This window comes from Rhinatrema bivittatum, chromosome 11 (assembly GCF_901001135.1).
Source record: "Rhinatrema bivittatum chromosome 11, aRhiBiv1.1, whole genome shotgun sequence".
NCBI classification, from domain to species: Eukaryota; Metazoa; Chordata; class Amphibia; order Gymnophiona; family Rhinatrematidae; genus Rhinatrema; species Rhinatrema bivittatum.
The window spans coordinates 101,978,231-101,993,609 of NC_042625.1; the positions used below are offsets into that span (position 1 = coordinate 101,978,231).

A 15,379-nucleotide genomic window follows, 5' to 3' on the forward strand; every position below is an offset into this window, starting at 1 on the left:
TCCTCTTCCGGTGCCGACGCCGCCCTGACTCCGCCCCCATCTAGCTATCGCATGCGAAAAGACTCTTTTCACGTGCGATAGGGATAGAAAATGACCCCCTAACTTTGTAGCTGAGGCAACGGAGGGTAAAGTGACTTGCCCAGGGAGTGACACTGGGAGAGCAGCAACCTCTCTATTCCGGAGGTGAAGTCGAACCATTCCAAAGTAAAATCCATCCAACTGAGATGCTACTGAAATCAAGTACTAATGAGCAGAAACAGGATAAGGCACTGCAGCCAGCCGTTCCCTGTGCTTCGGACTTTATACAATGATTCTCGTGCTCAGGTTCTTTACTGGCAGTTTAAGAGTCTGGAAGTATTATTAAATGTCCTCCAGAGGGTTATACTAAGCTAATATATGTGCTATGCTTATTCATTTCTTAAACTAGAAACACAATCCTTAAATATTTTCAGCAATTGTTAGTGCATTTTGGATATTACTGGAGGTCAGTGGCTTATTTATTTTGTAAGTTCACTACTTTCCATGAAATTAAAATTAGAGCTTGGTGGCTTCCAGTACTGGCTCAGCTGCTGCTAGGGTGGTGCTTTTTATTTTCTTTCTTTCTACATGGCGAGATCAAAATGCAGGTTTCTCATTATAAAAAGTAATCCGTAACATCCTTGCACAGCACAGCTGTTCATCGCTGGCTGCCAGATCCACACCACCAGAACAGTACGTGCTCCCACATCCGCCCAGGCTTTTTTAAGATGTAACTTGTGGTCAAAGCCAGTAGCAGCAGAGAGATTTGTTTTTAAAGACTGTCTTGGAATTGATATCTTGCTCTGAAAATGTTTTTTGCTGGTTTCTTCTCAAATAAATATTCTAACTGAATTCCTTTACATGTCTGAGACACTGATAGGAAAACTCTAGCCATGACCCATTTAACTGTAACGAGGTGCCCATAGCCAGTCACAAAGCTCCCTCAGTCCCACCTAATTTATAAATGTACAGTAACTCGCAGCACAAGATTTCAGCATAGCCCAGAGCTGCACTGTAACTTGTGCCGACATGCAGATTGCACCCTCTCAGCACCAGCCTATTTGCAGTTCTCAGGATATCTGCATCAAATATGGAGGAGAAATATTTGCACATTAGGACTATAATATGCTGCTTATGTGGGGGATGTCCAGGGTCATATATGGAAACCATTGCTCTCCTGGATACTTTTATTTCTATGTCATTTTTTGTTTACACTTCTTTGGAATAAATGGGTCTTTCAGCTTCATTCCTCCATATTTGTGCTTTAGCTGTATCAGGTGCTGTCTGTATGTGGTCCTGATGTCACTGCTTGGGGCTCTCGCTCTGATAAGGAACAGCATAGCCGTATTCTGATATAATGGTGGGTGGGAGGGAGGGAGGGCAGTCAAGAGGAGCTTTTAATAATAAATCTCAGTAATTCCATATAACCTGAAAGGAGCAAGCTGATCATCAAGATTACAGAAATAAAGATTAATAACAAAATAGGAGTTGCCTTTTTTGGACCAACAATTAGCTTTCAGGAACTAATACCCCCTCATATTAGAATAGAATGAGTAAAAGATAACAATTATCAGACAATATAGTGAAACATAAAAGGCCTTCCAAGGAGCAGAGAATATTAAGTAAAACAGCTGCTGCCGATCCCAGAGATAAGAAGTGAATTTGTGCAACTCCAACTTAATAATGAATTTATGGACTTTTCCACCAGGAATTTGCCCACCATTTTTTTTAAACACAGCTACACTAACAACTTTCACCACATCTTCTGGTAACAGATTTGAATTTAATCATGCATTGAGTAAAAAAATATTCTCTTATTAGTTTCAAATTTACAACTTAGTAGCTTCACTGTTTCCCCTGGTCTTTGTACTTTGTGAAAGAGTAAATAACCGATTCACATCTACCCGTTCTAGACCTCTCATGATTTTAAACACCTCTATCATATCCCCCCTCAGCCGTCTCTTCTCCAAGCTGAAAAGTCCTAACCTCTTTACTCTTTCCTCATAGGGGGCTGTTCCATTCCCCTTATCATTTTGGTCGCCCTTCTCTGTACATTTTCTAATTCTGCTGTCTTTTTTGTGATATGGTGACCAGAACTGCACACGGTACTGAAGATGAGGTCACAATATCATGGAGTAATAGTCAACTGGATCACTAGATGACCATGGGCTAAAAAGGGTATTCAGAGCAGAGAAAAATCACAGAAAAACCAATTCTTTCCTTCAGTTTTTACTGAACAGGGTGATGGGGAGAAACCCTTCTGATTAACAGGTCGATCCAGTAAAGTGTGCTCCGTCGGAGTGCACTGTCACCCTGCTCTGGACGCGTGTTTTCCCTTACCCCTTATTCAGTAAGGGGAGGAAAACACGCGGCCCACCCGCGGCACCTAATAGCGCCCTCAACATGCAAATGCATGTTGATGGCCCTATTAGGTATTCCCGAGCGATCCAGTAAGTAAAATGTGCAGCCAAGCCGCACATTTTACTCTAAGAAATTAGCGCCGCCCAAAGGTCGGCGCTAATTTCTTCCGGCGCCAGGGAAGTGCACAGAAAAGCAGTAAAAACTGCTTTTCTGTGCACCCTCCGACTTAATATCATAGCGATATTAAGTCGGAGGTCCCCAAAAGTATAAAAAAGTAAAAAAAAAAAAATTTTGAATTCGGCCCGCGGCTGTCGGGCCGAAAACCGGATGCTCAATTTTGCCGGCGTCCGGTTTCCGAGCCCGTGGCTGTCAGCGGGCTCGAGAACCGACGCCGGCAAAATTGAGCGTCGGCTGTCAAACCCGCTGACAGCCGCTGCTCCAGGCCAAAAGGAGGCGCTAGGGACGCGCTAGTGTCCCTAGCGCCTCCTTTTCCTCGTTTGCACCGCGTCGCCTAATTTAAATACTGGATCGCGCACACCGGCCCCTCGCCGGTGCGCGCGCCGGGAGAGCGGGCGTTAGTCCGCTCTCCCACGGACTTTACTGGATCGGGCTGTCAGTCAGAAAAGTAGAATCAAAGTAAATTAGATTTGGCATTCAAAGGATTAGATTCCAGTTCAGTAGAATAAGCTTGTAAGAAGCCACAGCAACCCTTGCAAACAAGCAGGTTAAAACAAAAACAGTTTTCCCTTATTTCATCCTTCCAGAGGTAAAACATTCAACATAGGCTCATCCAATGTACCCATTCAGCTTTCTAGTCTCTTCCTATCCTTCAGAGATCCTGTTTGTGCCATGTTTTCTTGAATTCTGATAGTCCTTATCTCTACCCCATCCACAGGTGTCCACCACCCTTAATATAAGGAAATATACATATAGGTTGTTTTTTTATAATTTCCACCCTCATCCCATGACCCCATGTTCCACAGCCTCCTTTATTCCTGCAATAGATTTAAACTTCGCTACCTTATTTCCCTCCAGGGGATACATGTTTAGATCTTTGCCTGTTCCCACAAGCTTTATGACAATGACTGGTGACAAGTTTAGTAGCCGCCCTTTGCACTGACTCCATCTGGTTTATATCCACAACGGTACAAAATACTCCAAACAGGGGCTCATTATCACTTCTTTCTTTCTCCTGGCTGTGCTTCTCTGCATGCACGTAAGCATCCTCCTTGCGTTTGCCGTCACATTATCTATCTATGTGGCCTCTTTCAGCTCAACAGAGCACTGGCCGAGTACACAGTCTGTACCGAGTGACCCTTCTATAAATACAAAGGAAGAAACACAACCTTTAAGCAAATAAGAAAGTCATTTCTGAAGTTTATTTATGAATAAAAGGAAAGAACAGCAATGGCTTTCAAACAGAGATCCTGGGGAAGATGGATAGCAAAATAGATTTAAAAACTAAATTATTATTTCTGTGTGTGTGAAGCTCATCCAGTTCCCTTCTCTTACAGTTGAACACGACAGAGATGCATTTTATCAGAAGCCATACTGGAAGGAATTCAAGTTTGACCTGACCCAGATTCCAGCAGGGGAGTCTGTGACTGCCGCCGACTTCCGCATTTACAAGATGCGCAGTTCTGGTCATCGTGTCAACAAAACACTTCACATCAGCATTTACCAGATAATCAGAGAGCACAGCAACAGGTGGCATTTGGGTATTACCTGCAAAAGTAGCACCAGAACTGAATACAATGACAGCAGCTAGGTTCATCTCTGTTTTTGTTATTTCCTCAGGGAGTCTGACTTGCATCTCTTGGACCTTCAGGACATCCTGGCTGCGGAGGAGGGCTGGTTGGTCTTCGATGTCACAGCTGCCAGTAACCATTGGCTACTGAATCCCAAGTATAACCTGGGCCTGAGACTTTACGTGGAGACGCAGGATGGTAGGGGCCTTTACTCTTATTCTAAACAGGATTCAGAACAATGTAAGGATTCCATTTACCGAAATTGATGCGCATTTAAAAAAAGCGGTTATTCAAAGCTGCAGCAGAGCCAGCCAGCTCTGAGCCACATAATGCACTCATGACCTCATCTACAGCATTCCTTACACCATATCAATCTCCTATAGAAAACTGGCAGGGAAAGCTCATTTATGTAAGTGCAAACTAAAGGTAAGAAGCCCAAAAACACAGACTTCCCTTCTCTTCACTCTGCCTTGAGAGGAATCAATGGGGAAACCCTAGAGCATGCTCACGTGTGAATAAAGATTACAGGGCAAGCATTCAATCAATGGCTTTGAAAAGTAAAAAGCATCATGCATTGTATGTAAACCCCATCTCTACCAACCCAGTCAGTGAAGAGCCTGCCAGCTCATAAAAGGGGTAACAAACAGGTTTCTATGAACAAATCTTCTTTTTTTTTTTGAAGGGGTTAATAAACATGTGGATAAAGGTGAGCTGGTAGATGTAGTGTACTTGGATTTTCAGAAGGCGTTTGACAAAGTTCCTCATGAAAGGCTTCTAAGAAAACTAAAAAGTCATGGGATAGGAGGTGATGTCCTTTCGTGGATTACAAACTGGTTAAAAGACAGGAAACAGAGAGTAGGATTAAATGGTCAATTTTCTCAGTGGAAAAGGGTAAACAGTGGAGTGCCTCAGGGATCTGTACTTGGACCGGTGCTTTTCAATATATTTATAAATGATCTGGAAAGGAATATGACGAGTGAGGTTATCAAATTTGCGGATGATACAAAATTATTCAAAGTAGTTAAATCACAAGCGGACTGTTATAAATTGCAGGGCATCCAAATGGCAGATGAAATTTAATGTGGACAAGTGCAAGGTGATGCATATAGGGAAAAATAACCCTTGCTGTAGTTACACGATGTTAGGTTCCATATTAGGAGCTACCACCCAGGAAAAAGATCTGGGCATCATAGTGGATAATACTTTAAAATCGTCAGCTCAGTGTGCTGCAGCAGTCAAAAAAGCAAATAGAATGTTAGGAATTATTAGGAAGGGAATGGTTAATAGAACGGAAAATGTCATAATGCCTCTATATCGCTCCATGGTGAGACCGCACCTTGAATACTGTGTACAGTTCTGGTCGCTGCATCTCAAAAAAGATATAATTGTGATGGAGAAGGTACAGAGAAGGGCGACCAAAATGATAAAGGGAATGGAACAGCTTCCCTATGAGGAAAGGCTGAAGAGGTTAGGGCTGTTCAGCTTGGAGAAGAGACGGCTGAGGGGGGGATATGATAGAGGTGTTTAAGATCAAGAGAGTTCTTGAATGAGTAGATGTGACTCGGTTATTTACACTTTCGACTAATAGAAAGACTAGGGGGCATTCCATGAAGTTAGCAGGGGGCACATTTAAAACTAATCGGAGAAAGTTCTTTTTCACTCAACGCACAATAAAGCTCTGGAATTTGTTGCCAGAGGATGTGGTTAGTGCAGTTAGTGTAGTTGGGTTCAAAAAAGGTTTGGATAAGTTCTTGGAGGAGAAGTCCATTAATGGCTATTAATCAAGATGACTTAGGGAATAGCCACTGCTATTAATTGCATCAGCATCATGGGATCTTCTTAGTGTTTGGGTAATTGCCAGGTTCTTATGGCCTGGTTTGGCCACTGTTGGAAACAGGATGCTGGGCATGATTGACCCTTGGTCTAACCCAGTATGGCAGGTTCTTATGTTCTTATAAGTGATATTCACAGTGCATGAAATAAGATGCATGTAATCCATTTATCACATCTATATCACTAATTATAGTCGAGAGAGGCTTGTTATGAAATAAAAAGGATGCGAAGGCTGCAGATAAAGTTGTATTTATTTTTCCTTAACCACACCAAACCCTATTCAGTGAAACGAATCTGCTCATGACACAGTAAGTTGGTTTGAAATTGTTTTTCACAGGTCACAGTGTGGATCCTGGATCAGCTGGACTACTGGGCCGGAGGGGTCCACGCTCCAAGCAACCTTTCATGGTCACATTCTTCCAAGCAAGCCAGAGTCCCATCCGCGCGATCCGGGCTGCCAAACAGCTGAAGAAGAGGCAGCAGAAGAAAACCAATGACTTACCACCCACCAACAAACTCCCAGGGGGGTTTGGTATGCAGTTTGCGTAAACTCTTTTCTCCAGCTGGCAGTCATAATGAAGAAAGTGCTAGGGCCAGCCTGGCCCGACTCTGCAGGGCTTCTGATCCCTAGGTTGGCCAGAGCTGGGCTGCTGCAGCAGGATGGGGACAGTACAGAAAAGCAACACTTATTAGCCAGCGTTAAGGCCCTGATTGCACAGAGCCAGCCCAAGGACCCTCACTGAAATGATTATGCCGGGAGGGGATATAACATGAAAGCTGCATGTGTTACAGTCTTGCATATGATGGAAATGATGGAAGTAACTACATTATCTGATGTTCTCTACCTTATTGCAGATCACATCCATGTCACAGAAGGCAAACAAGTGTGTAGGAGGCATGAGCTCTATGTCAGCTTTCGTGACCTTGGATGGCTGGTAATTTGTTCTTGGGTGTCTCTATCATCTCCCCTCCAAAAAAACAAATCCTACATGAAATGCTAATGAAGTTAATGATAAATAACAAATAAGGCATAAACTTAAACAAAGTGGCCTGTGTTCTCAGGACTGGGTGATCGCTCCTCAGGGATATTCTGCTTATTACTGCGAAGGAGAATGCGCTTTTCCACTGGACTCCTGCATGAATGCAACCAATCATGCCATCCTGCAGTCCCTGGTAAGTACACATAGCCGCAGCACGTGTGGTTGTACCATGTCCTCCTCTTAAAAGAAATGTTGGAATTCCAGTTCACTCAAAATCACAATTTTGTTTTCTAAATAGTTCTTGGTATTTAATTGCTAAATCCGTATGTAGTGCACACTATTCACTTTGCACAATTCCCACCACTGGAAAAATGGATCAAGCTCCATCCATCACAAGAAGGAAAAACAGTACAGCTAGAGCAGCCTAAAGCAAATAAGTACTTACTATTTATTCCAAGCTTTCGTTATTACTTTGAAAAATATTTGGCAAGTGCTGGAAGCAAGCACATGTACTGTGTCCAGTACCGGTACCAGGGGGCAGTGCTGTCCTGCAAGCAGCAACAACACTAGCAGAGGAGAAAGAAAAGATGAAAAGCAATACAGGCAATTCCCAAAGGGTCTCTGCAGAGAAAGAGGGAAACGCAGGCTTTGTCGCACAAGGATTAGGGGAAGAGCTGAGGGCAGGCTTGGAGCTGCAAGGATCTCTCTCTTAACACCCTGGTAGGAAATTTACACTGCACACTGTCATACACATGCACACACACGCACACACACATGCACACACACATGCACACTGTCATACACATGCACATACATGCACACACACATGCACACACACATGCACCTGTGTTCCCTCCATGTTCAGGCCTGAAATTGCCAGAATACCCAGAGGCCTCTGCAGGGAGGCTGAAAGACTTGGGTGCAGCACTTGATTCCCACACCTGGCTTTCACTCCCTGCTTAGTGCAAGTGCTGCCTGGTGACCCCTTCCACTTTCCCTTTTCTGAAAGGAATTCTGCTCACAGGTTTAGAAAAGGCAGGAAGTCTTCATTTTTTACCAAGGCATTTGAGAATATCTAATGCTGTTGTGAAGAATTCCAGGATGATGATCCTTTAAAGTTATGTAAATAAGACCCTGATTAAAGATGGAATTGGAATTAGTAATTGTTTATTATTTTTAAGTGATGTGAAATTTTTTGTATTTTTAGGATTTTTTTTTTAAATAATTTTGTTCCCTTTTAAAAGGGTTTAGTACGTAATATACGTGTGTTAACCCTTTTAAACCCACTCCTGCGCACGCCGAGCCTATTTTGCATAGGCCCATTGACGCGTGTATGTCCGGGGCTTGAAAAAAGGGGCAAAGCATGGGCAGTCCAGGGCAGGGGCATGGCCAGAGACCTCCGTAGGGCGTCTAGGCCAGTGCACGCAACCTATGCCTGCCTGGAGGCAGGCGCAACTTCTTTAATAAAGGTGAGGGGGAGGGGTGGAAGGAAAGCTCCCTCCGAGGCCGCTCCAATTTCAGAGCAGCCTCGCAGGGAACGGGGAAGCCATCAGGGCTCCCCTAGGCCTCGCAGGGAACGGGGAAGCCATCAGGGCTCCCCTAGGCCTCGCAGGGAACGGGGAAGCCATCAGGGCTCCCTTAGGCCTCGCAGGGAACGGGGAAGCCATCAGGGCTCCCCTAGGCCTCGCAGGGAACGGGGAAGCCATCAGGGCTCCCCTAGGCCTCGCAGGGAAGGGAACGGGGAAGCCATCAGGGCTCCCCTAGGCTTCGCAGGGAAGGGAACGGGGAAGCCATCAGGGCTCCCCTAGGCCTCGCAGGGAAGGGAACGGGGAAGCCATCAGGGCTCCCCTAGGCCTCGCAGGGAACGGGGAAGCCATCAGGGCTCCCCTAGGCCTCGCAGGGAACGGGGCAGCCATCAGGGCTCCCCTAGGCCACGCAGGGAACGGGGAAGCCATCAGGGCTCCCCTAGGCCTCGCAGGGAACGGGGAAGCCATCAGGGCTCCCCTAGGCCTCGCAGGGAACGGGGAAGCCATCAGGGCTCCCTTAGGCCTCGCAGGGAACGGGGAAGCCATCAGGGCTCCCCTAGGCCTCGCAGGGAACGGGGAAGCCATCAGGGCTCCCCTAGGCCTCGCAGGGAACGGGGAAGCCATCAGGGCTCCCTTAGGCCTCGCAGGGAACGGGGAAGCCAGCAGGGCTCCCCTAGGCCTCGCAGGGAAGGGAACGGGGAAGCCATCAGGGCTCCCCTAGGCCTCGCAGGGAACGGGGAAGCCATCAGGGCTCCCCTAGGCCTCGCAGGGAAGGGAACGGGGAAGCCATCAGGGCTCCCCTAGGCCTCGCAGGGAAGGGAACGGGGAAGCCATCAGGGCTCCCCTAGGCCTCGCAGGGAAGGGAACGGGGAAGCCATCAGGGCTCCCCTAGGCCTCGCAGGGAAGGGAACGGGGAAGCCATCAGGGCTCCCCTAGTCCTCGCAGGGAACGGGGAAGCCATCAGGGCTCCCCTAGGCCTCGGAGGGAACGGGGAAGCCATCAGGGCTCCCCTAGGCCTCGCAGGGAACGGGGAAGCCATCAGGGCTCCCTTAGGCCTCGCAGGGAACGGGGAAGCCATCAGGGCTCCCCTAGGCCTCGCAGGGAAGGGAACGGGGAAGCCATCAGGGCTCCCCTAGGCCTCGCAGGGAACGGGGAAGCCATCAGGGCTCCCCTAGGCCTCGCAGGGAAGGGAACGGGGAAGCCATCAGGGCTCCCCTAGGCCCCGCAGGGAAGGGAACGGGGAAGCCATCAGGGCTCCCTTAGGCCTCGCAGGGAAGGGAACGGGGAAGCCATCAGGGCTCCCCTAGGCCTCGCAGGGAAGGGAACGGGGAAGCCATCAGGGCTCCCTTAGGCCTCGCAGGGAACGGGGAAGCCATCAGGGCTCCCCTAGGCCTCGCAGGGAACGGGGAAGCCATCAGGGCTCCCTTAGGCCTTGCAGGGAACGGGGAAGCCATCAGGGCTCCCCTAGGCCTCGCAGGGAACGGGGAAGCCATCAGGGCTCCCTTAGGCCTCGCAGGGAACGGGGAAGCCATCAGGGCTCCCCTAGGCCTCGCAGGGAACGGGGAAGCCATCAGGGCTCCCCTAGGCCTCGCAGGGAACGGGGAAGCCACCAGGGCTCCCCTAGGCCTCGCAGGGAACGGGGAAGCCATCAGGGCTCCCCTAGGCCTCGCAGGGAACGGGGAAGCCATCAGGGCTCCCCTAGGCAGGGAAGGGAACGGGGAAGCCATCAGGGCTCCCCTAGGCCTCGCAGGGAAGGGAACGGGGAAGCCATCAGGGCTCCCCTAGGCATCGCAGGGAAGGGAACGGGGAAGCCATCAGGGCTCCCTTAGGCCTCGCAGGGAAGGGAACGGGGAAGCCATCAGGGCTCCCCTAGGCCTCGCAGGGAAGGGAACGGGGAAGCCATCAGGGCTCCCCTAGGCCTCGCAGGGAACGGGGAAGCCATCAGGGCTCCCCTAGGCCTCGCAGGGAACGGGGAAGCCAACAGGGCTCCCTTAGGCCTCGCAGGGAACGGGGAAGCCATCAGGGCTCCCCTAGGCCTCGCAGGGAACGGGGAAGCCATCAGGGCTCCCTTAGGCCTCGCAGGGAACGGGGAAGCCATCAGGGCTCCCCTAGGCCTCGCAGGGAATGGGGAAGCCATCAGGGCTCCCCTAGGCCTCGCAGGGAACGGGGAAGCCATCAGGGCTCCCCTAGGCCTCGCAGGGAAGGGAACGGGGAAGCCATCAGGGCTCCCCTAGGCCTCGCAGGGAACGGGGAAGCCATCAGGGCTCCCCTAGGCCTCGCAGGGAACGGGGAACCCATCGGGGCTCCCCTAGGCCTCGCAGGGAACGGGGAACCCATCAGGGCTCCCCTAGGCCTCGCAGGGAACGGGGAAGCCATCAGGGCTCCCCTAGGCCTCGCAGGGAACGGGGAAGCCATCAGGGCTCCCTTAGGCCTCGCAGGGAACGGGGAAGCCATCAGGGCTCCCCTAGGCCTCGCAGGGAACGGGGAAGCCATCAGGGCTCCCCTAGGCCTCACAGGGAACGGGGAAGCCATCAGGGCTCCCCTAGGCCTCGCAGGGAAGGGAACGGGGAAGCCATCAGGGCTCCCCTAGGCCTCGCAGGGAAGGGAACGGGGAAGCCATCAGGGCTCCCCTAGGCCTCGCAGGGAACGGGGAAGCCATCAGGGCTCCCCTAGGCCTCGCAGGGAAGGGAACGGGGAAGCCATCAGGGCTCCCTTAGGCCTCGCAGGGAACGGGGAAGCCATCAGGGCTCCCCTAGGCCTCGCAGGGAACGGGGAAGCCATCAGGGCTCCCCTAGGCCTCGCAGGGAAGGGAACGGGGAAGCCATCAGGGCTCCCTTAGGCCTCGCAGGGAACGGGGAAGCCATCAGGGCTCCCCTAGGCCTCGCAGGGAAGGGAACGGGGAAGCCATCAGGGCTCCCCTAGGCCTCGCAGGGAAGGGAACGGGGAAGCCATCAGGGCTCCCCTAGGCCTCGCAGGGAAGGGAACGGGGAAGCCATCAGGGCTCCCCTAGGCCTCGCAGGGAAGGGAACGGGGAAGCCATCAGGGCTCCCTTAGGCCTCGCAGGGAACGGGGAAGCCATCAGGGCTCCCCTAGGCCTCGCAGGGAACGGGGAAGCCATCAGGGCTCCCCTAGGCCTCGCAGGGAAGGGAACGGGGAAGCCATCAGGGCTCCCCTAGGCCTCGCAGGGAAGGGAATGGGGAAGCCATCAGGGCTCCCCTAGGCCTCGCAGGGAACGGGGAAGCCATCAGGGCTCCCCTAGGCCTCGGCGTGCACCCCCTTGTGTGCGCCAACCCTGGATTTTATAACATGCACACGGCTGCACACACGTGTCATAAAATCGGGCGTAGATTTGTGCGCATCAGCTTGCGCGCACAAATCTACTCCCGCACGTAGCTTCTAATATCTGCCCCTTAGATTGAATAATAGAAAACCAAACGGTTGAATAATGTTTTTATCAAGCACAATATTAAGTTTCAATAAATGAAATGAAAAATGATTGGGCTAGGGAAGGTTAGAAAAATTCCTGAATAATTGCAAATGAGGGATCATGGCCATAGCTTAAAGCCCGAAGGAAGAGGAGGAACTTGCCCGGCCTTCATTTGTTTACCGGCCATGGACTGGGCCCACTTGGACCTTACCCTTTGGGAGTCAGAGCTTTCTTCCGCAAGAACTGCCTCAAGGCTAGGGCTTAAGGAGCACCTGGAAGCGTTGGACAGGCAGCTAGGAGCACCTGGAAGCGTTGGAGCACCTGGAAGCATTGGACAGGCAGCTAGGAGCACCTGGAAGCGTTGGAGCACCTGGAAGCGTTGTCATCTTCTGTAACCACCTCTAGGGGAAGAGAAAGAAAGATGTCCTGGGAGAGAAGATTATTCCTTTCCCTTAGCCATGTCCTTAATTTTCTGTAGCTGAGGTTGTTCCCTTCAAAAAGAGACACCAACGACGTGACTCTTAAAACCATAAACCTCTACTGGCACCTGCTCTCTAAGCCCCATCATTGGGTTGTAGTCTGCCAGAAGCATAGACAAAATTAAGGAACAGCCCTCAAATCCAACTCTGGCTTCTGAAGTGCCCTTTCAAGACTTTAGGTGTACAGGATGAGTCTCTGGCAATGGAGGTAGGTGGCAGTTATGAACCGCAGAGGCTCATTCACTTTTCCATAGCATCCATTACTTGCCCCTGAGAAGGTTGTTTTCTTGGCAATTGTGGCAAGACATTGATTCAAGGATTTACCCTGTTCCTCAGCACTTTAGTCAGTCGCCAGAACACTCCTAGACTCAGTATTTAAGAGAGACTCCAAGGAACAATCTGGAATAGGCTCTAGCCCATGAGACATCACAGCCTCCTAACAAGTGAGCCCAGGTTCTTGTGGCCTGGTTTGGCCTCTGTTGGAAACAGGATGCTGGGCTTGATGGCAATTTCTTATAGCAAATGTATTTAAGCGTCTCCTCCTAAAGCTGGCTATGACAGTTTCACTCCCATCCCTTAGTTTCTGCCCTGGGTTCAAATAAGCAACACCAGCCCTACAAAGTCTCTGCTTTACCGATTTTGACTATTATATAAAAACATGACAGTCGGCCCATACAGCCAATTAATGCAGCATTATAATTTTCATCACTTCCTTAGAGTGCCCCTGTATTTATCCCAGGCTTTCTTGAATTCAGATTCTGTTTACATCTCCCCCACTTCCACTGGGAGTCTGTTCCACACATCCACCACCCTCTCTGTAAAGAAATGTCCTAAGCTTACTCCTGAATCTACCCCCTTTCAGCTTGATCTCATGACCCTCGTTCTAGAGTCTCCTTTCCATTGGGGGGAAAAACAAACAAACAAACAAAAACAAACAAACAAAAAAAACCAAACAAAAACAGCTCCTGTGCATGGAAACCTTTGAGATATTTGAATGTCTATCATATTTCCCCTCTCTCGCCTTTCTTCTAGGATCTACATGTTTAGATTTTTAAGTCTCTCCCCATATGCTTTAGGCTGAAGATCACTGACCATTTTAGTAGCCTCCCTCCGTCCTGTTTATATCCTTTTGAAGATGCGGTCTACAGCATTGTACACTATTCCAAGTGAGGTCTCACCAGAGACCTATACAGGGGCAATCTCACCTCCATTTTTCTGATCATTCCTTTCTCTTTGCCGACAAACATCTTTCTGGTTCTTATTGCCACCTTATCCACCTGTTTGGCCAACTTAAGATCATCAGATACAATTACCCCAAGATCCAACTCTTCCGCACATGGCCCCAGCATTAGGCAGAGCTCCGGCGTTTTAATACACGTTTGGATAATAGAAAGAGTAGGGGGCATTCCATGAAGTTAGCAAGTAGCACATTTAAGACTAATCGGAGAAAATTCTTTTTCACTCAACGCACAATTAAACTCTGGAATTTGTTGCCAGAGGATGTGGTTAGTGCAGTTAGTGTAGCTGGGTTCAAAAAAAGGATTGGATGGGTTCTTGGAGGAGAAGTCCATTAATGGCTATTAATCAAGTTTACTTAGGCAATAGCCACTGCTATTAATTGCATCAGTAGCATGGGATCTTTTTAGTGATTGGGTACTTGCCAGGTTCTTGTGGCCTGGTTTGGCCTCTGTTGGAAACAGGATGCTGGGCTTGATGGACCCTTGGTCTGACCCAGCATGGTAGTTTCTTATGTTCTAATACATGGATAAGACAATGGTACAAGGAAGAGGGATTTAGTTTTGTAAGGAACTGGGGAACCTTTTGGGGAAGGGGGGAGTCTCTTCTGAAGGGATGGACTCCACCTTAACCAGGGTGGAACCAGACTGCTGGCGCTAACCTTTAAAAAGGAGATAGAGCAGCTTTTAAACTAGAACAAAGGGGAAAGCCGACAGTCGCTCAGCAGCGCATGGTTCGGAGAGAGGTATCTTCAAAGGATACTAATGATGCATTAGAATTAGGGAATCCCGACAGTGAGGTTCCATTAATTAGAAAAGTAGTCCAAGTGCCAGTAACTAAAAACTCACCTGAGCTAAAAAATTCTAACTTATCCCTATCAATTAAAAAGCAGAATGAAAATACAAACAAAAAACAAACTTTGAAATGTTTGTATGCTAATGCCAGAAGTCTAAGAAGTAAGATGGGAGAATTAGAAAGTATAGCAGTGAATGATGACAGACTTAATTGGCATCTCAGAGACTTGGTGGAAAGAGGATAACCAATGGGACAATGCTATACTGGGGTACAAATTATATCGCAATGACAGAGAGGAGCACTCGGGAGGAGGTGTGGCGCTTTATGTCCGGGATGACAGAGTCCAACAGGATAAACATCCTGCACGAGACTAAATGCACAATTGAATCTTTATGGGTAGAAATCCCTTGTGTGTCAGGGAAGACTATAGTGATAGGAGTATACTACCGTCCACCTGGTCAAGATGGTGAGATAGCATTTTACTGTCTAAGAGAAATTAGGGAAGCTAACCAAATTGGTAGTGCAGTAATAATGGGAGACTTCAATTACAAACTACAATTTTTCCGTTCTTGTGCATTTATTTATTTATAGCTGTGGGACCATCATAACACCCACGGTTTGTCGGCAGTAAGTCTGAGTCTAAACCGCAACGGGTCACATTTAATCATCAGTCCATTCAACTCCTATTTTTATTATTAATCGTGTTTTTTTTCTTATTTTTTCATAAATTTTTTAAAAGATAAACGTGAGACGGTACTTCCCTTGTTTGCCGGTGGCGCTACCGCGTTTTAAAGATCAAACTGTTCAGGAGGATATTTTTATCCGTGAAGATGGTGTTACCATGCTTCAGATCCAGATCCAGACGATACTTATGCAGTCCAGTCCGACGTATGTTTCGCAACAGGCTGCTTCAGGGACTGTTGTAGCATATGAAAATCTATTTTTCCTGAACTTTGAAAATGAGAAGTTTAAATGC

At 48.7% G+C, this 15,379-nt stretch overlaps 2 protein-coding genes across 3 annotated transcripts in view; one reads left to right on the plus strand and one right to left on the minus strand.

Annotated features, from left to right (window-relative positions):
* Positions 1–15,379, minus strand: part of PPIE (peptidylprolyl isomerase E) — a 154,118-nt gene that overhangs the window by 84,062 nt on the left and 54,677 nt on the right. The window lies entirely within an intron of this gene.
* LOC115072939 (bone morphogenetic protein 8B-like) overlaps positions 1–15,379 on the plus strand; it is a 39,718-nt gene that overhangs the window by 19,900 nt on the left and 4,439 nt on the right. The window contains exons 2-6 of the mRNA XM_029570963.1: positions 3,894–4,086; positions 4,177–4,325; positions 6,298–6,492; positions 6,816–6,895; positions 7,023–7,133. Of these exons, the coding sequence (XP_029426823.1) occupies positions 3,894–4,086; positions 4,177–4,325; positions 6,298–6,492; positions 6,816–6,895; positions 7,023–7,133 (728 nt within the window). The remainder of the gene's footprint in view (positions 1–3,893; positions 4,087–4,176; positions 4,326–6,297; positions 6,493–6,815; positions 6,896–7,022; positions 7,134–15,379) is intronic.